Here is a 27,590-nt window from a genome sequence, read left to right as displayed (position 1 = left end):
AGTAGGATAGTAGGTTAGCAGGCCAGAGTTATGGATGTCCAAGGAATTACAACAGGATACCACAGTGTTCACACAAGGATGGGAAGGCAGATGGAGGAAGGTGATGAACAGACCAAAAAGAGAGAGAAAATAAGTGTTAGCAATAACTTAGTCAGAACAAAACACATACAGTTAACAGAAAATAAGATTAAAAAACGTAGCCAAATCTCAACTTTCTTTCACATTCATACATAGCAATTATACATTTCAGAGTGCAAAATGCAATACGTGACATCAGCTCTCAAGCAGCACCCAGTGGGTGGAAGCTCCATCACCTACACCAGCACAATTTGTGGAAAAGTAAGCATTTTAAAAAAAGCACTTGAAATGACACTTTTTGGATGGGTGGCACATTGCTGAACCTGTACAATTCACACCAATTAAGAGATTAATGCTCATCCTCCTCTTGAATGTTTGAAGTTGGTTTTTAAAACATGAGCCGATTTTCGAGCAGGCCTGAAAGTAGGTGGCCAGCGCTCTCATCCGCAACAGGCAGGAGCTCCATTAAAACATATAAGTTGGGTTCCCATACTGCGTTTAGGGTTGCTGATGCAATTGTGATCTTCTGCTAGGTGGAGAGCGCGCTCAGCCAGTGGAACCAAGTGGCCAGACCTACAGTCCTTTGAGGGGCTGTTGAAGGTCACTCCAAAGAAGTTTAAAATCCACTATGCCAATGATTTTTGTGGGTGGGGGGGGGCGGGCTCCTCCTGGCCTCACAATTTTTACCATCTGCTGCTGGTCCCTCTGTGCCGTCGCCCCACACCACTCACCCCACCCCAGGATTCCCGCCATCCCTTAATGTCCCACTTCTAGCTTGGCTACAACAGAGGAGCCAGCAGATTTCACCCCCGAATGGCGAGCTGCTGGTCAGTGAACAATCAGCACTGGCAGCGGGTCAATATTAACGCAAGGAGACCAAACAATAAAAATGAATTGGAGCTCTCGACAATGACATTGGACAGCATCCCCATCGCTCCACCCACTGTCCACCCAGTGTGTGCTGAAAACAAAAACTGACCTCATTGTTTCCTGTGGCTATTGAAGTGCCCAAAATGATGGCAAATGGGAAACATGAACAAAAATACTTTGTTTAGGCAGCACAGAAGGAAATTTGCTACAATAACCATCAGTTTAATTACATTCCGACACTTCATCGTTTTGTTTGTGAGGTGAAAATTTATCTTCCAGTAACTGAAAACTCGAGCCAAATTTTATAGTGCCGTTTTACCAGGTGGAAGTTGGAGTCATTGGGACTGATGAGTAGGAGGTCAGTTTAAATTTGAAGTCTCTCAATGCAAGTGTTAAGACATGTCCAGTTATCTATATACTCTAAGATTGCTATGAAAATGATAAAATACCAGAGAAGACAAATAGTGCGGAAATAGGTGCTATAAAATGGCATAATCTCACGCCCGTAAGTCCCAGGTTTGAGAGATTTAAAAAAAAAAAATGCGTATTTATCTGAGTTTTATATTCTATTTATGCATTATTAGCATCAAAAGGACCAACAGACAGTAATTTTTCACATAGCTCAATATGCCATATTATGAAGTACCCAATTTTGATTCCTAACAGTTACCAATCTCAGCTGGGCCATTGGGGGAATGTCAAAGGCTGGATGCTTTCATATAGGAAGGGAGTGTCACTCTGAGGCCCTCTCTCAGACCGCCCAGTAACTGTATACAGAACAGTTTTGAGAGGGGTCTGGTAGCATAACTGCCTGCCCTTTTTAAAAGTTTGTGACTGAGCTTGGCACAGGGAGAAAGTTAATTTCATGAGAAACAAAGAAAATAAAAGTAATAAAAAGATTAAATTGCTATTATAAACCACTTTGGTTTTCTGGTAAACTAGTGTATAAAGCAAAATTACAAAACTTCAGTTAAATCCTTGCAGTTTAAATGCTCACTTATGGCCCAAAAGAAATCTAAACACATGCCGCCAGCAGCACAAGGACTGAAAAGATAGAGCAGTAAGCACAGGCACTGCGAACAACGAACAGTTGAGTCAGGGAAAAAGAAAGATTGAATGCTACCAAGTAGATTGAATCACTACAATGCAAGGCACAAAATAGAAAATTTTGGGATACTAACTCTGCAGATTTCCAGAAGTGGCCTGGATGAGAAAGTCGCCTGTTGAGTTTTGGCAGTTTTTCAAGCATGTCCATCAGTTGAGTAAATGTGGGTCTTTCATTGTGATCATAAGACCAACATGCAGACAGAATTTCCTACAGAGCAAGCAGAACAAGTTGTCAGTGATTCAGTTCCTTTGGTGATGGTGGGATTTAGATCAGAAGGGTTCTTGAGCTGGTGTCGATTAACTTTTTCTGCTCCCCAGGCTCTTGGAGCCTGCTTTGCTTTGCTAGTTTTTAAACCACTTCAATTCCTACTTGCCTCAGTTATTCACATGTTCTGCGTCTCAAATGTCTTCAATACCACTCAGCTATTTTTATTGGTCATGTTTTTGATTTAAGTGTGTGCGTGCACGTAAGTATTTACCCCCTCCTTCCCTTTGTTCTGTTCTCGTCATTGACATTCATCTGTAATTTCTTCCAGTTCTGACCAAGAGTTTACGCCAGAAAGATGAACTTACCTGTTCTCTGCACAGATGCTGACTAACCCACTGAGTGTTTTGAGCATTTTCTGTTTTTTATTTCTAGTAAGTTTAGTGATGGGTTGAAGGTTAATTTGCGTCATTGAGGCCAATTTCAGTGCTCCAACTGTGCGCGGTGTAGGAATTGAACCTCGGATCCTCTGCTTTATATGGGTTAGTGATACCAGGCAGTGCATTTACACATGAGGCCATCGGGTGGGTGGGGGGAGGGAAAAGAGGGTGCGTAACCATTATTCATAACATGGAAAAGATATAGTTGCAATTTAATCCCCAAGTAGTGAGCACAGTACTCCAACTATAAAGCATAGATTTTCAAACACGTTTATCCAATTTCCTCTTAAATATCTTTATTCAAATGAAAGGAGCCAGACATTAATCGGAGGCTCCAGTCCTTGCTTGTTTAAAATGTTTGCAAGTATAAAAAAGATTTTTCAAATAAAAATAAACATGCAGATATTCTACAGCCTTTTTCATCTTCATCATCATAGGTGGTCCCTCAAATGAGGATGACTTGCTTCCACACCAAAAGGAATGAGTTCACAGATGTTTCAATGAAGGACCCGATGTTCCAGTCCTGAACTCCAATTGAAGGGGTGGAAGATGCCTGTGCGTGGATTTTTTTTTTTAACGTGTGGTGACCGTTGCACACCAGCCACCACACGGGCTTGACAAAGCTAGGCCTTTATCCAGTGGCAAGGGTTAACCAGGATGACCGGAGACCTGCTCTGCTGCACGGACCTAGTGCGCACACATATCGCAGTGTGGGCTGGTCCGTGCTGCCCCTCGGCCCTTCTTTTTACTGCCTTGATGTAACACTTACACAAACCACGATAACCCTTACTCACCGTCACTTCCTTTCCCAAGGAAATCTGAGCAAGAAGATTCTGCACTCCTTCCCCACTGCCAACTTGCCAGATTATTGCTTCTACAGGTTGGTTCTTGAATGGCCAATCCCTTGCTTGAAGTTCATACCAAATAGTCCTGCAAGAATTAGGAAACTAACTGAATATCAAAAAACACAGAAAATCAGAAATGTGCATTATGGAAAATTGCAGAGGTTCAAAAAAAAATCTCACTCATACTATAGGCTGTAATGAAACATTCAATTAACTAGTTTACTTGGAATGCGCACCAATTACACCCCATTAAATGACAAACCACCGAGATTACAAACATCCATGAACAACATCTTGAAGCCTTGCATTGCAGGAAATTAATTTTCCCCACAGAAAAATAATTAGTCTTTAGAATCACACTTAAAATAAAAAATATTTTCCGAATAAATATTAGCTGCAGCTAATTTGCAAGCATAATAAAAGTTTTAGATCATACCCAAATGCATACACATCTCCTGCCTTGGAAAACGGGAGCTTGTCTTCATCCTTGCCTGAATACATTTCTTGGACTATTTCAGGAGCTACGTAGCACAACCATCCATTTGGCAGCTTCAGCTCATTCTCTCTCCTGTCATAAGAATAAAATTAGAAGCCTCATTTTTAAATAACTAGTTTTGAATACCTAGTAACACCAAATGAGAAAACGTACAAGATCTGTAAAAGATTCCCCCTCTTTTGACAGCACCAACTCATGATGGGATGCAGTTTAATGAACACCATTGGGCCAAGGGGCCATTCTTAAGTGTGAACTTGAGTATATTTGACTACAGGGGCCATCACAGTCAAGCATCAGTCCATCCATACCCAAAGATTTTCCAAGTGATAATGTTTAGGAATAGGACCTCTGCAAGATTTCCATTCCTCTTGATGCCAGCCCAGTGATGCGAAAGCCAATTGTATTGCTCCCATTGCCAATCCAGCCAAAATCAACACAACGTGGGATGTTTTTGGTCTGATTCACTGCAATGTCACATGCTGCTTTTATCCACAGAATCAAAGAAATTAAACAAAGGTTTTTAATTAAATAACTTTTATTTATATAGTGCCTTTAACGTAGTAAAACATCCCAAGGTGCTTCACAATCGTGTTACAAGACAAACAGATAAATTTGACACCGAGCCATAGAAGAAATAATTAAGGTAGATGACTAAAAACTTGTTTAAAGAGGTAGGTTTTAAGGAGCATCTTAAAAGGAGGAAAGAGAGGTAGAGAGGCATAGAAGTGTAGGGAGGGACTTCCAGAGCTTAGGGCCCAGACTGCTGAAGGCATGTCCACCGATGGTTGAGCAGTTATAATGAGGGATGTTCAAGAGGCCGGAATTTATGGAGCGCAGACATCTTGTGGGATTGTGAGACTGAAAAAGATTACAGAGATAGGAAAAGGCAAGGCCATGGAATGATTTGTAAACAAGGATGAGAATTTTGAAATCGAGGCATTGTTTAACTGGGAGCCAGTGTAGGTCAGAAAGCACAGGGGTGATGGGTGATCTTGACGGTGCGGGTTAGTACACGGGCTGCTGAGTTTTAGATGACTTCAAGTTTACGTAGTGTGGAATGTGAAAGGCCGGCCAGGAATGAGTTGGAGTAGTCAAGTCTAGAGGTAACACGGGCATGAATGAGGGTTTCAGCAGCAGAAGAGCTGAGGCAGGGATGGAGGCGGGCAACATTATGGAGGTGGAAAAAGGCAGTTTTAATTATGCCACATATTTGTGGCTGGAAACTAATTTCAGGGTCAAATATGACACCCAGGTTGCGAACAGTCTTGTTCACCATCAGATTGATGCTAGGGAGAGGGATGGAGTCAGTGGTTAGGGAACGCAGTTTGTGGCGGGGACCAAAGATAATGACTTCGGTCTTCCCAATATTTAATTGGAAAAAATTTCTGCTCAGTACTGGATGTCGGACAAGCAATCTGACAATTTAGATATCAAGCAGAGGTCGACAGAAGTGGTGGAGAGGTAGAGCTGGGTGTCATCTGCGCACATGCGGAAACTGACTGTGTTTTCGGATGATATCGCCAAGGGGCAGCATATAGATGAGAAGTAAAAGGGGACTAAGGACAGATTCTTGGGGGACACCAGAGGTAACGATGCGGGAGTGGGAAGAGAAACCATTGCTGGAGATTTTCTGGCTACGATTAGATAGATAAGAATGGAACCAGGTGCGTGCAGTCCCACCTTGCAAGACATCTTGTGGGATTGTGAGGCTGAAAAAGATTACAGAGATAGGAAGGGGCAAGGCCATGGAATGATTTGTAAACAAGGATGAGAATTTTGAAAATCGAGGCATTGTTTAACTGGGAGCCAATGTAGGTCAGAAAGCACAGGGGTGATTGGTGATCTTGACAGTGCGGGTTAGTACACGGGCTGCTGAGTTTTAGATGACTTCAAGTTTACGTAGTGTGGCATGTGAAAGGCCGGCCATTACAGAAACATGGTTGCAGGGTGGCCAAGATTGGGAATTAAACATACAGGGGTATCTGACGATTCGGAAAGATAGACAAGAAGGGAAAGGAGGTGGGGTAGCTCTGTTAATAAAGGATGATATCAGGGCAGTTGTGAGAGACGATATTGGCTCTAATGAACAAAATGTTGAATCACTGTGGGTGGAGATTAGAGATAGTAAGGGGAAAAAGTCACTGGTGGGCGTAGTTTATAGGCCCCCAAATAATAACTTCACGGTGGGGCGGGCAATCATCAAGGGAATAATGGAGGCATGTGAAAAAGGAACGGCAGTAGTCATGGGGGATTTTAACCTACATATTGATTGGTCAACTCAAATCGCACGGGGTAGCCTGGAGGAGGAATTCATAGAATGCATATGGGATTGTTTCTTAGAACAGTATGTAACAGAAACTACAAGGGAGCAAGCTATCTTAGATCTGGTCCTGTGTAATGAGACAGGAAAAATAAATGATCGCCTAATAAAAGATCCTCTCGGAATGAGTGATCACAGTATGGTTAAATTTGTAATACAGATTGAGGGTGAGGAAGTTGTGTCAGAAACGAGCTTACTATGCTTAAACAAAGGGGACTACAGTGGGATGAGGGCAGAGTTGGCTAAAGTAGACTGGAAACACAGACTAAACGGTGGCACAATTGAGGAACAGTGGAGGACTTTTAAGGAGCTCTTTCATAGTGCGCAACAAAAATATATTCCAGTGAAAAAGAAGGGCGGTAAGAGAAGGGATAACCAGCCGTGGATAACCAAGGAAATAAAGGAGAGTATCAAATCAAAGACCAATGCGTATAAGGTGGCCAAGGTTAGTGGGAAACTAGAGGATTGGGAAAATTTTAAACAACAGCAAAGAATGACTAAAAAAGCAATAAAGAAAGGAAAGATAGATTACGAAGGTAAACTTGCGCAAAACATAAAAACAGATAGTAAAAGCTTTTACAGATATATAAAACGGAAAAGAGTGACTAAAATAAATGTTGGTCCCTTAGAAGATGAGAAGGGGGATTTAATAATGGGAAATGTGGAAATGGCTGAGACCTTAAACAATTATTTTGCTTCGGTCTTCACAGTGGAAGACACAAAAACCATGCCAAAAATTGCTGGTCACATGAATGTGGGAAGGGAGGACCTTGAGACAATCACGATCACTAGGGGGGGGGGGGGTAGTGCTGGACAGGCTAATGGGACTCAAGGTAGACAAGTCCCCTGGTCCTGATGAAATGCATCCCAGGGTATTAAAAGAGATAGCGGAAGTTATAGCAGATGCATTCATTATAATCTACCAAAATTCTCTGGACTCTGGGGAGGTACCAGCGGATTGGAAAGCAGCTAATGTAACGCCTCTGTTTAAAAAAGGGGGCAGACAAAAGGCAGGTAACTATAGGCCGGTTAGTTTAACATCTGTAGTGGGGAAAATGCTTGAAACTATCATTAAGGAAGAAATAGCAGGACATCTAGATAGGAATAGTGCAATCAAGCAGACGCAGCATGGATTCATGAAGGGGAAATCATGTTTAACTAATTTACTAGAATTCTTTGAGGATATCAAGAGCATGGTGGATAGAGGTGTACCGATGGATGTGGTGTATTTAGATTTCCAAAAGGCATTCGATAAGGTGCCACACAAGGTTACTGCAGAAGATAGAGGTACGCGGAGTCAGAGGAAATGTATTAGCATGGATAGAGAATTGGCTGGCGAACAGAAAGCAGAGAGTCGGGATAAATGGGTCCTTTTCGGGTTGGAAATCGGTGGTTAGTGGTGTGCCACAGGGATCGGTGCTGGGACCACAACTGTTTACAATATACATAGATGACCTGGAAGAGGGGACAGAGTGTAGTGTAACAAAATTTGCAGATGACACAAAGATTAGTGGGAAAGCGGGTTGTGTAGAGGACACAGAGAGGTTGCAAAGAGATTTGGATAGGTTAAGCGAATGGGCTAAGGTTTGGCAGATGGAATATAATGTCGGAAAGTGTGAGGTCATCCACCTTGGGGAAAAAAAAAAAACAGTAAAAGGGATTATTATTTGAATGGGGAGAAATTACAACATGCTGAGGTGCAGAGGGATCTGGGGGTCCTTGTGCATGAATCCCAAAAAGTTAGTTTGCAGGTGCAGCAGGTAATCAGGAAGGTGAATGGAATGTTGGCCTTCATTGCGAGAGGGATGGAGTACAAAAGCAGGGAGGTCCTGCTGCAACTGTATAGGGTATTGGTAAGGCCGCACCTGGAGTACTGCGTGCAGTTTTGGTCACCTTACTTAAGGAAGGATATACTGGCTTTGGAAGGGGTACAGAAACGATTCACTAGACTGATTCCGGAGATGAGGGGGTTACCTTATGATAAATTGAGTAGACTGGGTCTTTACTCTTTGGAGTTCAGAAGGATGAGGGGTGATCTTATAGAAACATTTAAAATCATGAAAGGGATAGATAAGATAGAGGCAGAGAGGTTGTTTCCACTGGTAGGGGAGACTAGAACTAGGGGGCACAGCCTCAAAATACGGGGGAGCCAATTTAAAACCGAGTTGAGAAGGAATTTCTTCTCCCAGAGGGTTGTGAATCTGTGGAATTCTCTGCCCAAGGAAGCAGTTGAGGCTAGCTCATTGAATGTATTCAAGTCACAGATAGATAGATTTTTAACCAATAAGGGAATTAAGGGTTACGGGGAGAGGGCGGCTAAGTGGAGCTGAGTCCACGGCCAGATCAGCCATGATCTTATTGAATGGCGGGGCAGGCTCGAGGGGCTAGATGGCCTACTTCTGTTCCTAATTCTTATGTTCTTATGTAAGACACTAAATAAATGTACTTCTATGAGACAAGAGAGTTTTCTGTAAGAAAATACAGGCAGGGAAACTTTCTTCACTGTAACCATGTGCATCCATATTCAGAAAGAACAGTGCAAGATAGCACTTCTGCAATGCTCTAATCTTGCAATATTTGCAGACTCAATTCAGAAATGTTACTGCAGTCATTCAGGGGTTAACATTATTGTCCTCTTAGTCACAAGAATGAAAATTCTCTCTGTCCATCATGTGGCTGTGATTCATAGTTATCCTGAAATAATGGTCAATGGTTTCAACTGACCTAAAGAAGCCTTGCCACCCACAACCAATTAAAATAGTTTTCTCTTCAAACTACACTGCAAAAGCAAAGTTTGTGTTAAAATTTGGGAGCTAAATCATGCTGAATCAAGGAAACACTGACTGCATTTTTCATCAATTAATGCAGTTCATCATTTCATCTGAACTTGTATTGGAGCACAGATATTTCAACTATCAACCTTAAAAAAAAAAAATCCCATTAAAAGGCTGGATTCAAAATATTAATTGAACTGCTTAAGGAGATGACTGTTCAACCTCTGGTGGATGGTGCCTCGATGGTTTCGCAATTTTATCTTTTGCAGCTGAGACATGTGAGTAGCATACTCGCCTGAGTCAGAAGGTTGTGGGTTCAAGTTCCACTCCAGGAACTTGAGCACATAAATCTAGGTTGACACAGTGCAGTGCTAAGGGAGTGCTGCACTGTCAGAGGTGCCGTCTTTCAGACGAGGCGTAAAACCGACGCCCCGTCAGCTCTCTCAAGTGGATGTAAAAGATCCCATGCATGACCATATTTCAAAGAAGAGCAGAAGAGCCGGTGTCCTGGCCAATATTTATCCCTCAATCAACATAACAAAAACAGATTATCTGGTCATTCTCACATTGCTGTTCATAGGAGCTTGATGTGCATATATTGGCTGCCACGTTTCCCACATTACAACAGTGACTATGCTCCAAAAGTACTTCATTGGCTGTAAAGCGCTTTGAGACGTCCGGTGATTGTGAAAGAATCTATAGAAATGCAGTCTATCTGGAATTAGCCAGATCTCAGTCATGGTAGGGGCCCTACAATTGTTGGAACATCCCCGTTTGGGAAATCACCCAAAGCTGACGCTCCAAATCACTATCCAGTGACCCCTTTTTGAGGGTACGCATATGGGAATCAGGAGAGGAAAGGATCGAACTCCGTGTTGGCCCCCCTCACAAGAACAGAACATAAGAATTAGGAACAGGAGTAGGCCATCTAGCCCCTCGAGCCTGCTCCGCCATTCAATAAGATCATGGCTGATCTGAGATTTGAACTCGGATCGCTAGATTCAAAATCCAGAGTGCTCACCATTACACCATCGAACCAACAGCCGCTCACACTTACTACTAAGGCTCATGCATGAATATTAGCAATGTAGGTGAGGTACCAGATGACAACCAGTGCCTATGGAACCATATTCTCACAAGGAGCCAACACGAAGAGGGGAAAATAAATGAGACAACATTTTCAAGAAAATAAACACAATCGTCTGCATAGCTGACAATGATTGCCCTAGTGGGTACATCCTTATCTCACCTGTCCTCTTGTACCACACCAGATATACCAAATAGTCCAAAGTCTGTGATTACAACTTTTCCATTGTCGTAGAAGATATTCTTTGACTTCAAATCCTTGTGCACAATACCCCTTGCATGAAGGTACCCCATCCCCTAGAAGAAAAGAATTTGAAATTCCACAGCTGGGGAATTAGATTTATAAGGGAAGGAACTAACTGCACAGAGATGATAAATACAAAGCCCAAAACAAGAGTATAAATGTCTGATAGAACACAAATGTAAAATATCAAGGGTGTTTATGAAAGGGAAAACTGGTGCATGGAGTTCAGTCTGTCTGACTGGCCTCCAGGCATGAGGAGCAGAGAAGATGCTATAAATATAATAATAAAGAGGGAAACGATTAAAATAGCAGTCAAGTGAAGTCTTCTGAAACATAAAATCTATAAAAGCAATTCGAAGAATTGAAAGTTGCTGCTTGGATGGAAAAATACCTCTTGCTTTAAAGTACCACAAGAGAGAATAGTGCTGCCGTGTTAACAAATTGGGAGCGATGTGTGGGAAATATACAATAGGGAGAATAAAACAACTATATGGAGAGAGAGACGATAGTGCCTGACCATGGCAGAAGCACAAACACTGAGGGGCGGAGGTAGAATGAATACAGACCCCAAAAAGAGTTTGAAATCACTACAGGCAGCTCCATTCCATGACAAAGTTCAAATATGTCCTTTTCAAAAAGTTATTACAGGTTGGACCTCTGCGGTCCGACACCCTCGGGATCTGACCGGTGCCAAAACCAGAGAATTGTCCGAACCACGGGAGGTCACGCCTAGCTTAGGCTTACCTGTCGACAGCGCTCGGGCTCCTGTGTGTGCGCGCACGTGCTGACAGCCTGTGGGCGGCTCCCTCAGCACACACTCACTGACAGCTGCTCCAGCCAATCGCCGCGCACACACTCACTAGCTGACAGCTGCTCCCAGCGGTGGTTAACACGCTGGTTTGATGCTTTTTAAAAAATAAACCTTCCTCTCCCTCAGGCCCAACTATGGATGTTTCTGGACCAGAGAGTCCCAGACCAAAGAGGTCCAATCTGTAATATGTGGCATGATAACTACAGTGTTCAGAAAATAAATCACATGCATGGTTTAAGCAAAATTGCAATCCTCGTCCATTGGTAAAGCTCATTATAGATTAGCCCTTTGATATGAAACTAATAATGAGCCCCCCTTTTTCAGGCATTGAACACCCGACAATGACACAAGAAATTCTAATTCTATTTGAAATATTGTTTAAAAAACACTAAATAAATCTTCAACGCAATAAAGAGAAATTTCTATTAAAAGCCTCTTATATAAACTTACTTTTATAATTTCCTGTGCAATTTGCCTCATCTTGTTAATATCTGCTGTGGTTTTGGAATCTCTGACAAATGAGAAGAGTGTTCGTCCTTTACAGAAACTAAAAGATAAGAACATATTTGGTTATACGTAAAACCAGAAAATATCATGCAACACTAAAAATTAGGAGTTGGGCTTTTTGGCAAAACAAACTAAAACTAGGACGAAGATGATTAAATAGGTGTGTTTAGCTAAACAACATTCTGATTTCTCCAACTAACTTTTAAACTTTTCATTGATCAAGCAAGTGAAGGCTGGTTAAACATGACTAAATGGCCAGATCTGCCTGGCCATGCACTATGGCAGGGAGGAGGCAGCAATTGCATAGTTCTCCAAAGGCTTTTGGTAATGTCCTTTTGTGGACAGCTAGTAAGACATCCCAAAACACCATCCCCGTGTAGAACGCAAGATATTCCTCTTCTCAGCAAGATCCTTCATCACCCGAAAAAGGCAACTTTCCATCATGATGGAGCAGCACCAGTTGGGGTTTAGTGTAGTGTGTACTCTGCACCAACACACCATGCCACAAGACCCCTATCTATTTTTGCTCTGTTCAAATAATTACTACTTTGGGGTGCGGGGTGGGGGTGGGGGAGGGGAAGAGACAATATGAGTGCTATTTTGCACAAAAAATTCAATGCAATGTCTGAAGTCTTGTATGCATGTTGATGAATGCAGCAGGAACATAATACAAAAAATATACAGAGAACATTCATATTTGATGTACCTTGTAATAATGGCTAAATGAGGAGGATGCATACAAGCTCCCATGAAAAGTACCACATTTTCATGCCTCGTTTGCCGGTAAGTCATCACTTCTTTTTTGAACAATTTCAGGTGATCCTGATTATTCCCATCAATCTCTAACAACCTAATTGCCACTTCTCCGTGCCAGCGTCCTTTGTGAACTTTGCCCCATCGCCCTTTGCCAATCAGCTCGCCAACTTCCAATTCGTGAAACGGGATGTCCCATTCCTGTAGGAAGACACTTGTCTGGCTGGCCTTGCGAGAAATTGGTCCTTTCCAGTGGGACCTAGTATTTGGCAAGTCATCCACTTCATCAGTCTCATACTCTGATCCTGATTTATTGGTCTCCTCATCTTCAGGTACTTGGTCTTCATTCTGAGAGGAAACAGAAAAGGGATAACTTAATTGTGTGAATGAAATTTTGATTTGATTTTAAATCAATTATTTTTTATGTGCTTTGGTTCTTCCCCCTCTCTCGTAGTCCTTGTGGTGACGAGCTGGCAGATAATCAGCTCCAAGGCTTCCACTAACCTCAGCCTTGAACCGTTCAAGAAGTGCACAAGAATTGCCTGGGTCAATTTATTTTCTCACCTCCTGAGGAGCAATGCTCAGTCTCCCAAACTATATGGAGATCAGTAAATGCGCCAAGCAAAATTCTTAACAATAAGCCTGCATCCCATCGTACTGCAACACAGGAACACAAACCCACTGAGTTAGTGCCTCCTGCATTAAGCTTCTTATTTACAGTTTTAAGATTTTATCACTTGCAATTTTATTTTGAGTAAATATAAAATGTATGAATGCAAGTGTTGATCAGTTAAGTATATTTTGAACAACTTTTCTTTAAGTTTTGCAGTTACAAGTTAATTATTTCCATTAATTCCCAATCAGGATAGAATTTGTTTATTTTAATTATACTCTTTACAAAGCCTTAATAAAATGTCAGAGTGAAGTGTTCGTCTTCCTGGCAGCCAATGCTGCCTGAATGAAATGTAAATAAAATGCAATTGTGTTTCTGTCTGAAGAAAAGACCAATGCAACAGGTCTAAAAGTAATATTCGTAACTTAAATGTGGGTGTAAGTTTCATGTCTTAGTGCAGATGCATGGCTACGCCACATCCAAGAAAAAAAGACAGACTTGCATTTATAAAGTGCCTTTCACAACCACCAGATGTCCCAAAGCACTTTACGTTTTGAAGTGTAATCACTGTTGTAATGTAGGAAACGTGGCAGCCAATTTGCGCACAGCAAACTCCCACAAACAGCAATGTGATAATGACCAGATCATCTGTTTTAGTGATGTTGGTTGAGGGGTAAATATTGGTCAGGATACCAGGCGGGGGTGAACTGACCTGCTCTTCTTCAAAATAGTGTCATGGGATTTTTTTACGTCCATCTGAGAGGGAAGATGGGGTCTCGGTTTAACGTCTCATCTGAAAGACGGCACCTCCGACAGTGCAGCACTCCCTCAGCACTGCACGAGTGTCAGTCTAGATTTTGTTCGCAAAATTCTGCAGTGGGACTTGAACCCACAACCTTCTGATTCAGAGGCAAAGGTGCTACCAACTGAGGCACTGGTTGACAATACCAGACACATGTCCAAAAATAGGACCAGAGTTTTGCATGACCAAACTTTACCGCAGTATACAACAATGCTGCATTGTCCTGATGATTCAATGCCAACATACCTCTGCATCCAGATCTTCAGCAGCTTCTGGCTCAGTTTCCTCTACAGTACTACAAAAGAAAGAACATACTCTATATTTTGGTACCTGTATAACAACCTGGCAATAGTCTAAATCTATGCAAATCTGAATGAGATAAGCAGGCAAGCAGAACCAAAAATCGAACTCCGATTGGATATTTGGAAGCTGAAGAGCCAAGCCATGTTACAGGGTGCAAAAACTATTTCTGCACTTAAATTCAATGTGCACAGCAATAACTCTGAACTGAATATCTTTCTCATCTTGTTTACCTTGAGATTTGTGAATGGTAGTAACTCTTTTGTCATCGCCTCCACACAACAAATTTATCTGAAACTATCCTAACTTTTTGAGCTATGCAATATACCCATGTTTAGCACTATAAGCAGCAGTGTGGAAAGCTATACTGTCTCACTGACTATAAGTAAGCTCTACAATGACTCAGTAAGGGATTCTCAACATTAAAGAGGGAAAATTTACTGTAACTTAAAATAAAAGCAAACAGTACAATGAACTGCAACTTCTGACTCCGTAAAAGATGAAAACCAAAAACTCCATCTCATTACAAAACTGATCACCCACAAGCAACTGGATTGAAAATACCCTGTTGCATCTGAAACTTGGAGCAAATCTTGATTTGGTTCAGTTTCCACTTCGCGATCATCAACAATACTGAACTCAGTTGTCAAACCAATGTAATGGACTTGAGCAAAATTAGCAATTGGAGAAAGGCATTAGGCAAAGCACTTGTCACAAAGTAGTGACACTGATGGAGATCTGGGTGTACTGTACCTCCCTTATTACCAAGGACAATAATATTGATGGAGAGGTGGAGGAGGGAAATGAAAAAGGCAACAAAAAAAGTAAAATGCACTGGAACAGTTTTGTTTTGAACAAAATTATTATACAAGTTATTATGTCATGTACTTTTATTTCACCGAATACAATTCAATAGTAAACATTCAAACTAGCAGTTTTTAAAAAAAACCTTATTTTCTGCTTTTTAGGGAAGCCATATCATGATCCAACATGCCCTAGTGGAGAAGCTGGACAGGCAAAACCTATTCCCAGGCCTCTGCCAATTTGGAACTGTTAATTGTTACAGAAAAGCAAGTGAGTGGCTGTGGTGGTTATTTTTGGCTCTGCCACATACAACTGATACTAGAAACGTGCTATACAGGGAAATCATTGACATAAGCCTCTTGCCTAGCACTCTATGGCACAGCTTAGTTATCAACCAAGGCATTTACTTTTTCAGTCCAAACTTTTACATTTTCACATACTGCTCTATGGCAATAAAGGAAAGAAAGTAAATCCTTACTTAGTGTCTTCAGAGCTGTCGGGTTGTAAAGTGACATGCAACGATGGGCTAGGGACATCTAAATGACAAAAAGTTAAAACAACAGTCAATAAAATAAAACACTTATATGATTGTACAATTCTACACAAACTAGTCCACCAAAATAGCTAGGTAAAAATGACTAAGCTAACTGCTAAAATGCACGGTTATTACTACTTCACACAAGTTAGTAATGTGTCAAGAGGTTTTTTATCCTCCTTGAGAAACAAGTGTAAAGACTGGAAAAAAAAAAGTGAAGGGAGAAATGACATTAGTAGAAAAGACTAGGCTTGCTACTCACCTGGGAAGATAAACTGTTGTCTATGATGAAAGTAGTACGCAGCTTGGGGAAAAAGATCACACAGGCAGAAGAATAGATAACAAATCAGTTAAGAAACTGCAGGATGGCAGCCAGCAAGCACCTTTCTTATAAAATCATAGAAATTTACGGCACAGGAGGCCGCCATTTGGCACGTTATTAAATAGACTCACCATGCATTTCTTATTGATCTCTAGAAAGACAACTTTTTTTGTTTCAACAGCATATTTAAACCGTTATGGTCTACTGAGAAACAATGGAGTGGCTGCCAGAAATCTAATGTGTTGACGAAACAATACTCCCTCTATCAATCCAATATTACCATATAATTTTTGGTAGGGTTTGGTGAGACTTCACTTTATTATCTGTATTTAATTCTTTTCCATAATTATTGTCTTCAAATATTTGCACATTTTTTACTGATACTTCCAACTCTACTTTCTTGAGGAGAGCAATCAAATTCTTAAGGACTGCTAAACTATAGGGTCCCATTTTCTAAAAAGGACGTGAGAGTTTTCTTTAAACCTAGAACTTGCTGCAAGGTGTTTCCCCATCTTATAATGTGCCGAGTCAGAAATTGTTGCAACAGAATGGGAACTAATAGCTCCTGAATTACATCAAGATTCCTAATCAGGAGGCCCTAACTTAAATCCCAGATCTCCTCAATGCTCTGCTGTGCCAGGGTCTGGAGGGTGTTGAGAGGAGAAATTAGAGAGTACAAAAGATTGGGTCAACAACACAGTACAAAAGCACTTACAGTTGGGCAACAATGGACTCGAGACGATTCCAGAGCCCACATCACCTTGATTTCTCAGTTGAAAGAAAATAGGTTGGCTGTAGACCAAGGAAGGTAGGGGTTGAGGGGGGGTATGACTACATATATTTTCTATATTAAAAGCTAGTTTTAATTTGGATCTTACAACTCATCAAAGGAGGTCAGTACAGGATTTGTTTTTAAAACGGTTCTGGGCATGAAAGGAGAGCAATGGTGTTATAACCAGTCTTCCCAATTAAAAGTTTCCAATAGAAGTGCTTTTCATCCATACTGTTATACATTTTCAAGACTTACCTGGAAATTTGAACCTGTCTCTGTGACCTTTAGGTGAAGGGTTAGGGGGCGGAGTAGCACTGGGAGGATTGGAAGACGGAAAAGGTGCTGGAGAAGATGGAGTTGAAGAAGTTGTTGAAGATGGGTTGCTGCTGGAATCTAAAGGAACTGGTGCATGATCCTGCAAAAAAAAGTTATATTTGAATTTGACCACTTATATATTTATTATTTGCAATACAGTGAACAATGATTTGCAACACCGCCCAACTTCTACATTTTATTTCACTGTTTGTTGAGAGTTTCCAAAATCCGCTACATTAAAGGTTTCTGTGAACAGCTGCAAACAATGCGCATAATTTAATGTTGGTAACAAGGCTAAATTATACACATGTTCAGAAAAGACATTCCATTTCAGTACTTGTTTAAAATCCTTATTCAGTATTCAGAATCTTACTACAGGACCTCACAAAAATTATGTATACATGTTTGCTTTTTCATCGCGTTTCCAATGTGATGGACGCTTTTGCTAATGCTACCCCGATGTTTCAGTGTAGAACCCTTTAAACTCAGGGATGTGGGTTCATGCCTCATGTGGTCACTAGGCTTTTTTTAAATAAAAAGCTCCAACTGAAAGCACAGACTCAAATTCAGAAGAGGGGACATGAAAAGAAAGCTCAGATTGAGGTACCTCACAGAGTGCAATGAATGTGTGGAATGGCCAGGGAGACAGCAGATAGTGGCAGCAAATTCAAGAGGGAAATGGATAAAGAAACAATTGGAGGTACACCACGTTTTATCTAAAGCTTTGGGACCAGCCAGATGGACTGCAGTGGACTTTTCTGCTCCTGTATGTTCCAATTATTTGTTGGTGAATAGGCCATTATTACAGAATAAGCCATTATTACAGAATGAAACCTAGATAAAGTTGTTTAACTAGAACCAGTGTGCTTGGAAGAGGCACATTATATATAAAGGAGAGAAACAAAAGATTGGGTCAACAACACATAGTACAAAAGCACTTAGTTGGGCAACAATGGACTCGAGACGATTCCAGAGCCCACATCACCTTGATTTCTCAGTTGAAAGAAAATAGGTTGGCTGTAGACCAAGTAAGGTAGGAGTGGAGTATGACTATATGTATATATATATATATATATACACACACACACACACACACACACACACTTACTTGCAGGGCTATTGGGAATGAGTAACAACCATTTGTATTTATATAGCACCTTTAACGTAGTAAAATGTCCCATGGCTCTTCACAGGAGTGTCATAAAACAAAATTTGGCACCGAGCTATAAAAGGAGAAATTAGGGCAGAAAACCAAAAGTTTGATCAAAGAGATAGGTTTAAAAGGGGGGAAAGGAAGGTAGAGAGGCGGAGAATTCCAGAGCTTATGGCCTAGGCAGCTGAAGGCACGGCCACCGATGGTTGAGCGATTATAAATCAGGGATGCTCAAGTGGCTAGAATTTGAGGAGCGCAGTTATCTCGGGGGTGGGGGAGGGTGGAGGAGATTAGAGAGATAGGGAAGGATTTGAAAACAAGGGTGTGAATTTTAAAATTGAGGCATTGTGTAACTGGGAGCCAACATAGGTCAGCGAGCACAGGAGTGATGGGTGAATGGGACTTGGTGGGAGTTAGGATATGGGCCGTCAAGTTTTGGATGGGCTCAAGTTTATGTTGGGTAGAACGTGGAAGGCCAGCCAGGAGTGCGTTGGAATAGTCAAGTCGAGAGGTAACAAAGGCATGAATGAAGGTTTCAGCAGCAGATGAGCTAAGTCAGGGGTGGAGACGAATGATATTACGAAGGTGGAAATAGACAGTCTTGGTTATGGCACAGATATGTGGTCAGAAGCTCATATCAGGGCTAAATATGATACCAACATTGCGTTCAGTCTAGTTTAACCTCAGACAGATGCTCAAGAGAGGGATGGAGTAATTAGATAGCTCTTTCAAAGAGCCGACACAGGCACAATAAGCCAAATGGCTGCCTTTTGAGTTGTATGATTAAAATATATGTGTTTATGAAAAAAAAATCAAAAATATATTATGCACTAAAATATGATATTTATTAACAATGTAAGCCATCTAAGACGAGATTCAACGCTGCCTCCAGTGCGCCAGTATAGATTTCGGCTGCCTGAGGAAAAGTGCGTTTGAAGACCAGACCCTCAAAACTGCCACCAAGTTCATAGTCTACAGAGCTGTAGTAATACCCACCCTCCTGTATGGCTCAGAGACATGGACCATGTACAGCAGACACCTCAAGTCGTTGGAGAGATACCACCAACGATGTCTCCGCAAGATCCTACAAATCCCCTGGGAGGACAGACGCACCAATATTAGCATCCTCGGCCAGGCCAACACCCCCAGCATTGAAGCACCGACCACACTTGATCAGCTCCGCTGGGCGGGCCACATTGTTCGCATGCCTGACACAAGACTCCCAAAGCAAGCGCTCTACTCGGAACCCCTTCACGACAAACGAGCCAAAGGTGGGCAGAGGAAATGTTACAAGGACACCCTCAAAGCCTCCCTGATAAAGTGCAACATTCCCCACTGACACCTGGGAGTCCCTGCCAGAGACCGCCCTAAGTGGAGGAAGTGCATCCGGGAGGGTGCTGAGCACCTTGAGTCTCATCGCCGAGAACATGCAGAAATCAAGCGCAGGCAGGGGAAAGAGCGTGCGACAAACCAGTCCCACCCACCCCTTCTCTCAACGACCATCTGCCCCACCTGTGACAAGAGTTTGTGGTTCTCGTATTGGACTGTTCAGCCACTTAAGAACTCATGTTAAGAGTGGAAGCAAGTCCTCCTCGATTCCGAGGGACTACCTATGATGATGATGGTGAAGCCATCTACAATCAGTATTACAACACTATTTTTTTTTAAACACTATGAAGTTGTACACACTCAAATCTACAATGTTGTCATGTTACCTTTTTATTTAGTGCCTTTGGGAGAGTGCCAAACTGGGGCTCCGCAGACCTATCCACAGAATTGTTTATATCAGATGGTACAGACTCTGTTCTTCGAATTCTTGATGGTACTAGATAACAGGGAAAAAAACATGTTACTGATTTCTCAAAATACAACAGAGTGCATTACAGTATTGCATGACTTGGGTCAAAACCTTAAATTGGGCTGAACAGACATTAACAAGTTCACAGTGCAATATTTTAGGACAGATTGGCAGCCTAGCTCCTTCTCCTCCTCCCCAGTCCAAATGCAACACACTGTACCTTGTGAAAGTGTATCTGATGTGAAATTAACCTATCCATTATTTAAGTGCAAGTGCCATTGAGAAAAAAAACTATCAGTTACTTTCTTCTTCCATTCCAAACAAGTGCAGCATAACTGCTCTGAAACGTTACTTGCTTAGGTCAGATTGCAGTGCCATCTTGCACTCTGGATATTAACACCTCTTGAAAAATGCCCAAACATTTCCCAATACAATCTGTTTCAGTAGCAATAGTTCTCACACACACAAAAATTCTCAGCACTTTACAGCCCCATAAAAGAAAACCAAACATGAGGGAAAGGAAACAGCAAGATTTAGGGGAAGGAGCCAAAAGCATAGAAACATAGAAAATAGGTGCAGGAGTAGGCCATTCGGCCCTTTGAGCCTGCACCGCCATTCAATGAGTTCATGGCTGAACATGCAACCTCAGTACCCCATTCCTGCTTTCTCGCCATACCCCTTGATCCCCCTGGTAGTAAGGACTATATCTAACTCCTTTTTGAATATATTTAGTGAATTGGCCTCAACAACTTGCTGTGTAGAGAATTCCACAGGTTCACCACTCTCTGGGTGAAGAAGTTTCTCCTCATCTCGGTCCTAAATGGCTTACCCCTTATCCTTAGACTGTGACCCCTGGTTCTGGACTTCCCCAACATTGGGAACATTCTTCCTGCATCTAACCTGGCTAACCCCGTCAGAATTTTAAACGTTTCTATGAGATCCCCTCTCATTCTTCTGAACTCCAGTGAATACAAGCCCAGTTGATCCAGTCTTTCTTGATATGTCAGTCCCGCCATCCTGGGAATCAGTCTGGTGAACCTTCGCTGCACTCCCTCCATAGCAAGAATGTCCTTCCTCAAGTTAGGAGACCAAAACTGGACACAATACTCCAGGTGTGGCCTCACCAAGGCCCTGTACAACTGTAGCAATATCTCCCTGCCCCTGTACTCAAATTCCCTCGCTATGAAAGCCAACATGCCATTTGCTTTCTTAACCGCCTGCTGTACCTGCATGCCAACCTTCAATGACTGATGTACCATGACACCCAGGTCTCGTTGCACCTCCCCTTTTCCTAATCTGTCACCATTCAGATAATAGTCTGTCTCTCTGTTTTTACCACCAAAGTGGATAACCTCACATTTATCCACATTATACTTCATCTGCCATGCATTTGCCCACTCACCTAACCTATCCAAGTCACTCTGCAGCCTCATAGCATCCTCCTCGCAGCTCACACTGCCACCCAACTTAGTGTCATCCGCAAATTTGGAGATACTACATTTAATCCCCTCGTCCAAATCATTAATGTACAATGTAAACAGCTGGGGCCCCAGCACAGAACCTTGCAGTACCCCACTAGTCACTGCCTGCCATTCTGAAAAGTACCCATTTACTCCTACTCTTTGCTTCCTGTCTGCCAACCAGTTCTCAATCCATGTCAGCACACTACCCCCAATCCCATGTGCTTTAACTTTGCACATTAATCTCTTGTGTGGGACCTTGTCGAAAGCCTTCTGAAAGTCCAAATGTACCACATCAACTGGTTCTCCCTTGTCCACTCTACTGGAAACATCCTCAAAAAATTCCAGAAGATTTGTCAAGCATGATTTCCCCTTCACAAATCCATGCTGACTTGGACCTATCATGTCACCTCTTTCCAAATGCGCTGCTATGACATCCTTAATAATTGATTCCATCATTTTACCCGCAGCATCGGTACCCTTGAAAAAAATCTCACCTGGGTCCTCAGAATCCCATCACGATCAGCCCCAACATCACGAAACACACCAGCAGCACCAACAACAGCAATCTTCTCCGCAATCACCTGATGCTGCACAGTGCACAAGACATCAGCACCTGACCACAATGCAGCCCGGGAGGCCAGTGATGGCCTCACCATGGCCACTTTTACTTCACTTCATGCTGTGCACCCTGACTGCCACATGATGCTCCAGGTTGCCACCACCCCATATCAGCTCCATAAAGCATCCCTGCAATGTCCAACCCATTCCTTTCACACATCAGCATTGTGGGGGTTACCCTCATGTCTAACCATTAACTATAACTCACTAAGCCACTTCCAAAGATGGTCACAAATCTGTCCAAAAATGCAAAGTCCTGAAAATAAAGATTTCAATGTTTGACAATACATCAACATTAACTATACATGAACATTGGCTGAAGGACCCAAGTGCCTACCCTTGTGAGTTGTTAGTTGTTGTGACTGGACAAGGATGAGGGTGAATGTGAGGGGTGGCTCGTGAAATGGGGAATTAATGATGCATCTTCAGGAGATGACTGAATCATTTTTTAAAAGGTTAAAAGTTGGGTGTCACGTGATGCTTCAAACTGCAGTGATACAAAATGGTGGGCTCCAGATTACATACATACATAGACTAAGAGAAGGGCTTTTAGGAGGGAAGGTAGCAAGCTGGAGATATTGAGGGAGAGTTCCAGAGGGAAGTACCACCAGCTACAGCTAATGGGGCGACAGGAAAAGGACCAAAGTGTAAACTGGCATTAAAAAAGCCATGTACAGCTGGAGGCCATCATCAAGATTGGGAAGGGGGCAAGGATGTGAAAGGATCTGAATGCGAGGATGAAGATCTCAAAGTCTATTTTCTGGGGCATAAAGCCAATGGAGCATACTGAGGACCGGGATTTGATGTATGTAATCTGAAGCCCACCATTTTGTATCACTGCAGTTTGAAGCATCACGTGACACCCAATTTTTAACCTTTTAAAAAATGATTCAGTCATCTCCTGAAGATATATGGCTTCATGTGACTTTTTCCTGGTCAGCTGGGTGTCTGACACACAGAACACAATCAACCATGTGACTGACTAAACACCTTACAGGGAAAACTGCTGTACACTCTATGGGCCCAAGTTTCCACATGATTTGCGCCTGATTTTTAGGAGCAACTGTGGAGAACGGACTATCTTAGAATTCGCAATTCTCCACATTTTTTTTTCTGCAGTTCTAGTCAGGTAGAACAGTTCTACTTTGGAACAGAATTTTTTCTTCAAAATGGGGCGTGTCCGGCCACTGACGCCTGATTTGAAAGTTTCCACAGTGAAAATGTACTCCAAACTAAAGTAGAATGGAGCAAATGAAGATTTTTGTAGAACTGAAAAAACCTGTTCTACACATTAAAAAATCAGGCGCAGGTTACAAATCAGGCGTCCAGAACAAGGGGGGGGGGGGGGGGAAGGGAAGTCATTAAATTCTATAATAAATCCTTATTTATACTTATACAAATATTATACAAATTTATACTTCTACAAATAAATATTATACAAATAAGGAGGAGGGAGCCGACCGAACGCGGGCGGGGGGAGGGGGGGGAAAGAGGAGGGAGCCGATCGAACACGGGCAGGGGGAGGAGGAGGGAGCCGACGAACGCGGGCCGGGGGGGGGGGAGAAAGAGAGAGAGAGAGGGGGGGATGGAGCCGTTCCAGACGGCTGGCAGGAAAGAGAGAAGGCTGCAGGAAGCCTCAGAAATTGAGGAGCCATTTCCCGACGGCAAAAGGGGGAGGTCGTCGGGAAACGGCTGCCTCAACTTTCTGAGGCTTCCTGCACCCTTCTCACTGCTACAAGAAGCCTCTGTGCTGATGGCAATGTACTTTTATTAAAAAATGTTCAAAAACTAAACAGCTACAAAGAACTACAAAAATGGCCGAGTGCCAATGTTTTTTTCACACTGAGCATGCGCGAACGCTCCAACGTGCACGTGCAGCGTTGCCGGCGGGAAAAAAACTAATTTAAATAGTAACCGCCCCCTCCCACTTACAAAATCGGCGCGAGTGTAGGCTCCGCCCCCCCTGGGCGCCGCGCCAAGCAGACAAGGTGCTGCAAAGCGCTCCAGAATCGCTCGTTTTTTTCCGGCGCCGTTTTAGGCGCGAAAAACAGGCGCCCAGCTCGGAGGGGCGCCCATTTTTTAATCATGTGGAAACTTGGGCCCTATATTACGAACTAAAATCTTACTTTGAGGAAATGATATCCGGCATGCAGGAGCTTCTTTTGTGCATTTGTTGTGGCACTTTAATCTAAGAGAAAAGCAAAATACCAAAATGCATTCAAATTTATGATCTATTTCAAAACTAAGATAAACAAATAACAGCTTACCGGCCCTTGGCAACCGATCAACAGAAAGAATGGACACCATATGGGATTTCCCATTAATATTTTATCAATAGCTGCTATGCTCATATTCATTTAATAATTTAGTATATCTGCAAAAAGTGCTTTAAAAAAAAAATCTTTGCATTTATATTAAGCTTTTATGCTCGAGGTCATCCAAAGCTCGGCAACCCATGTATTAACTTGCACCAAGTCCCGCTCACCCATCACCCGTGCTCGCTGATCTACATTGGCTCCCGGTTAAGCATCGCCTCGATTTCAAAATTCTCATCCTTGTTTACTAATCCCTTTGTGGTCTCGTCCCTCCCATCTCTAACCTCCTTCAGCCTCACAACCTTCCCCGCCCCCCACCCCCCACCCCCTCAAATTCTGCCCTCTTGAGCATCCCTGATTATAACTGCTCAATCATCAGTGGCCGTACCTTCTGTTGCCTGGGCCTCAAACCTCTCCGACTCTCTACCCTCCTTCAAGGCGTTCCTTAAAACCGACCTCTTTGACCTAGCTTTTGGTCATTTGCCCTAATTTCTTCTTATCTGGCTCGGTGTCAAATAATTATGTCTTATAACACTCCTGTGAAACGCCTTGGGATGTTTTACTATGTTAAAGGTGCTATATAAATACAAGTTGTTGTTGTTGCAGAACCTAGTCATGACCAGCGTTACTTTGGTTTCAGACTTTTAAAATCCATTTACTTGGTTTTATTGAGAGAGATGGTAATTATTTGGGAACAGTTCCTGATTGGAACTTCCTCAGAGTTCATTCCTAAAACCAGTATCTTCCAATTTGGTTAATTATCTTCTTTTCAAGCTTCTCCCGTACAACACATTTATCTGAGTAACTGAGTTAGTTACTGGAATCTATTTCGATAGGCAGCTGCACAAGCTGGAGATTTTCATTTGCTGGTGACCAGAGTTGAATTTTCTGGGCTCCTCCTCAGAAAATCTGCCTATTTGCTTTTACGAGGCCAAAGAGATTCTGCAGAGCAGGTGTAATTAAGGTCTATATATGCTTTTATACGCACACCTCCCCTGTGAGTGCCAGCAGGATATTTAACAACGAAGGGCATCACAGACCCAGCTTGATCGGTCCTCACCCAATACGCCCCAAGACACACCTTCTAGCTAGCAGTACTGCTGATTTCCCCCCCTTCCTTAGGTCATGGCAGCAGTCCCATCGTTGCCCAAGTGGAGACCAGCTAACTAAAGCACAGGCCAGAAATTCAACCTGTGACTTTTGCTGGTCACTGTCAGACAGTACCACGCCAGGCAGTACATTTACTCAAGCTACACTAACAATATGGTGTTTTTATTGCAACTACATGTTCGCCTGTTCCACTGATTCATACAATTACAAATACAACCTTTCTGGCAGAACTTACCTACAGTGTTTGCACTTCACACCAAACATCATATTTTTTTGACAAACGTGACAGGTCTGTGACAACCAGGATTTTGTTGAAAACCTAAAAGCAAATATGTAACAGGCCTTTTAGTTCAAGGGCAACAGAAATTGTCATATCTGAAAATGTTTCATTCAGTGGTGATAGGCACTAAAGCCAGATAGAATATGAATCGTAATTTTAAACAAATAAATTACATGGACGGAATATTTAATAACATTCTTATTGCATGTGACAATTAAAACTTCAACATTCTTGTTTATAAAGAGCAATTTTCCACTTATTTGAAGTGAACGCTGTATAAAGAGAAAATTCACATAGTAGAGAGAATTTATCCAATTCATAATCATATAATCAGATTGTTCAGTAGAAACATTTGAACACTGGTCCTGAAAGAAAGTCACTAATGTAATTTTCAACTTCTTTGATAACCTTTTAATTCAGTAATGTAACAATTATAATCAGGAGCCTGCTTTCATAACCAGATAATTGTAACACTGTCTTATCATCGACATGGGGCACACACATTTTCCATTTATAATTATTCCAAACCTCAATCCCACACTCAATCAGTACCATTAATCCAACCAGACACCTTTCTGGGAAGAATGACTTCTGGGAGCTCCACAGTAGCAACAAATTGTGGACTGCAAGGTGCAAACACAGACTTGCAAAGCACACACTAAACAGTTTCAAAAAGAACAATTGTCAGAAATGTAATTTTTTTTAAAATGTGGTGTTTAGTAGTCTCATTTACCAAAGGATTGTTATTGTCACCAATGTGGTAATGTACAAGTTTTAAATCAACCCCTTTTAAGCGTGGCATAAACAGACAGAGCTGGTCCCATTAAGACAAATAGCACTATTCATTAACTTATTGGGGGCCACAATCCCAACTAATGACTTGCCCAAAGAGCAATTGTCAGAATGCTGCAACACACTGCATCACATCATGATGGGATATGGGACCCAACCTGCATTTCTCCACCAAGTAAGCTCTTTATTTCAATCATCCTTTTATGGGCAGTTGCCAAGTGGATACCAGGCGCTTCCCAACAGGAAGAGGGAGGGAAAATTCCTGAACTATTAGTTTGACTTCATAGTTATATTTCAAAAGGGCTCTCATTTGCTGAGTAGAATGAGGTGATTCTACTTTTTCATTGTATTCTACCTCTGGCCTTGTCTTTTTTAGTTAGAGCGCAAGTCAAGGCCACGGAACAATATTGAATCCTAGCTTAATATGAACATAAGAATTAGGAGTAGGCCATACAGCCCTTCAAGCCTGCTGTGGCTTTCAATAAGATCATGACCTCAACTCCACTTTCCCACCCGATCCCCATATCCCTTGATTCCCGAGTCCAATAACCAGCTAGACGGTGAATGAATGCCCAGAGGCAGATGGAGCAGGAGCCACTGCTTTAAACATTTGAATTAACATTTGATGACCCAAGCAAAAAGTTTAACAACTAGTTTCTGGTTTCTTGTTACTTACCTATGTGTAATGGAAAGCCCAAAATCCCTTCGTAGCATCTGAGGGGATCCCCGTGGTACATGTAACGTGTCTACAAATGGAGAAGAGATTATATTTAAACTGTCTTTCAAAGGAATTAAAGCAGTTTAAAAAAAACGAGGCAGAAGTTATTTGGGCTCAACAAACCAGTGATTGTTTTAATGCATGACCAAACTTGTCCTGGATGGCTTATATTCAGGGTGCCTATATTGTGTATAAGGCAAATTTTACCATATTTACAAGTATACACTTTTAAAGTCTAAATTGTGTGTCTTTGAAACACCATCAAGCACTTCCAACCAATACATTTAAAATGGAAGCCCTCAGACAAATAAGATTTTGGGCTGTCAGTCTACATTGAAACAAAC

At 42.1% G+C, this 27,590-nt stretch overlaps 1 protein-coding gene across 9 annotated transcripts in view; it reads right to left on the bottom strand.

Annotated features, from left to right (window-relative positions):
• Nucleotides 1-27,590, bottom strand: part of LOC139226329 (kinase suppressor of Ras 1-like) — a 222,899-nt gene that overhangs the window by 12,410 nt on the left and 182,899 nt on the right. For 8 of the 9 annotated variants that reach the window (XM_070857009.1, XM_070857004.1, XM_070857001.1 and 5 more), the window contains 14 exons: nt 27,205-27,274; nt 25,692-25,775; nt 24,158-24,219; nt 19,868-19,977; nt 16,940-17,099; nt 15,853-15,894; nt 15,534-15,591; nt 14,198-14,246; nt 12,490-12,884; nt 11,727-11,823; nt 10,385-10,518; nt 3,982-4,113; nt 3,495-3,630; nt 2,130-2,263 (listed from right to left, as the gene is read on the bottom strand). In XM_070857009.1, coding sequence (XP_070713110.1) covers nt 2,130-2,263; nt 3,495-3,630; nt 3,982-4,113; nt 10,385-10,518; nt 11,727-11,823; nt 12,490-12,884; nt 14,198-14,246; nt 15,534-15,591; nt 15,853-15,894; nt 16,940-17,099; nt 19,868-19,977; nt 24,158-24,219; nt 25,692-25,775; nt 27,205-27,274 — 1,663 coding nt within the window. The remainder of the gene's footprint in view (nt 1-2,129; nt 2,264-3,494; nt 3,631-3,981; nt 4,114-10,384; nt 10,519-11,726; nt 11,824-12,489; nt 12,885-14,197; nt 14,247-15,533; nt 15,592-15,852; nt 15,895-16,939; nt 17,100-19,867; nt 19,978-24,157; nt 24,220-25,691; nt 25,776-27,204; nt 27,275-27,590) is intronic. The other variant, XM_070857003.1, reaches the window with a different exon arrangement.

Source organism: Pristiophorus japonicus, chromosome 16, assembly GCF_044704955.1.
Source record: "Pristiophorus japonicus isolate sPriJap1 chromosome 16, sPriJap1.hap1, whole genome shotgun sequence".
Taxonomy (NCBI): domain Eukaryota; kingdom Metazoa; phylum Chordata; class Chondrichthyes; family Pristiophoridae; genus Pristiophorus; species Pristiophorus japonicus.
This window is presented reverse-complemented; position numbering and strand designations above follow the sequence as displayed.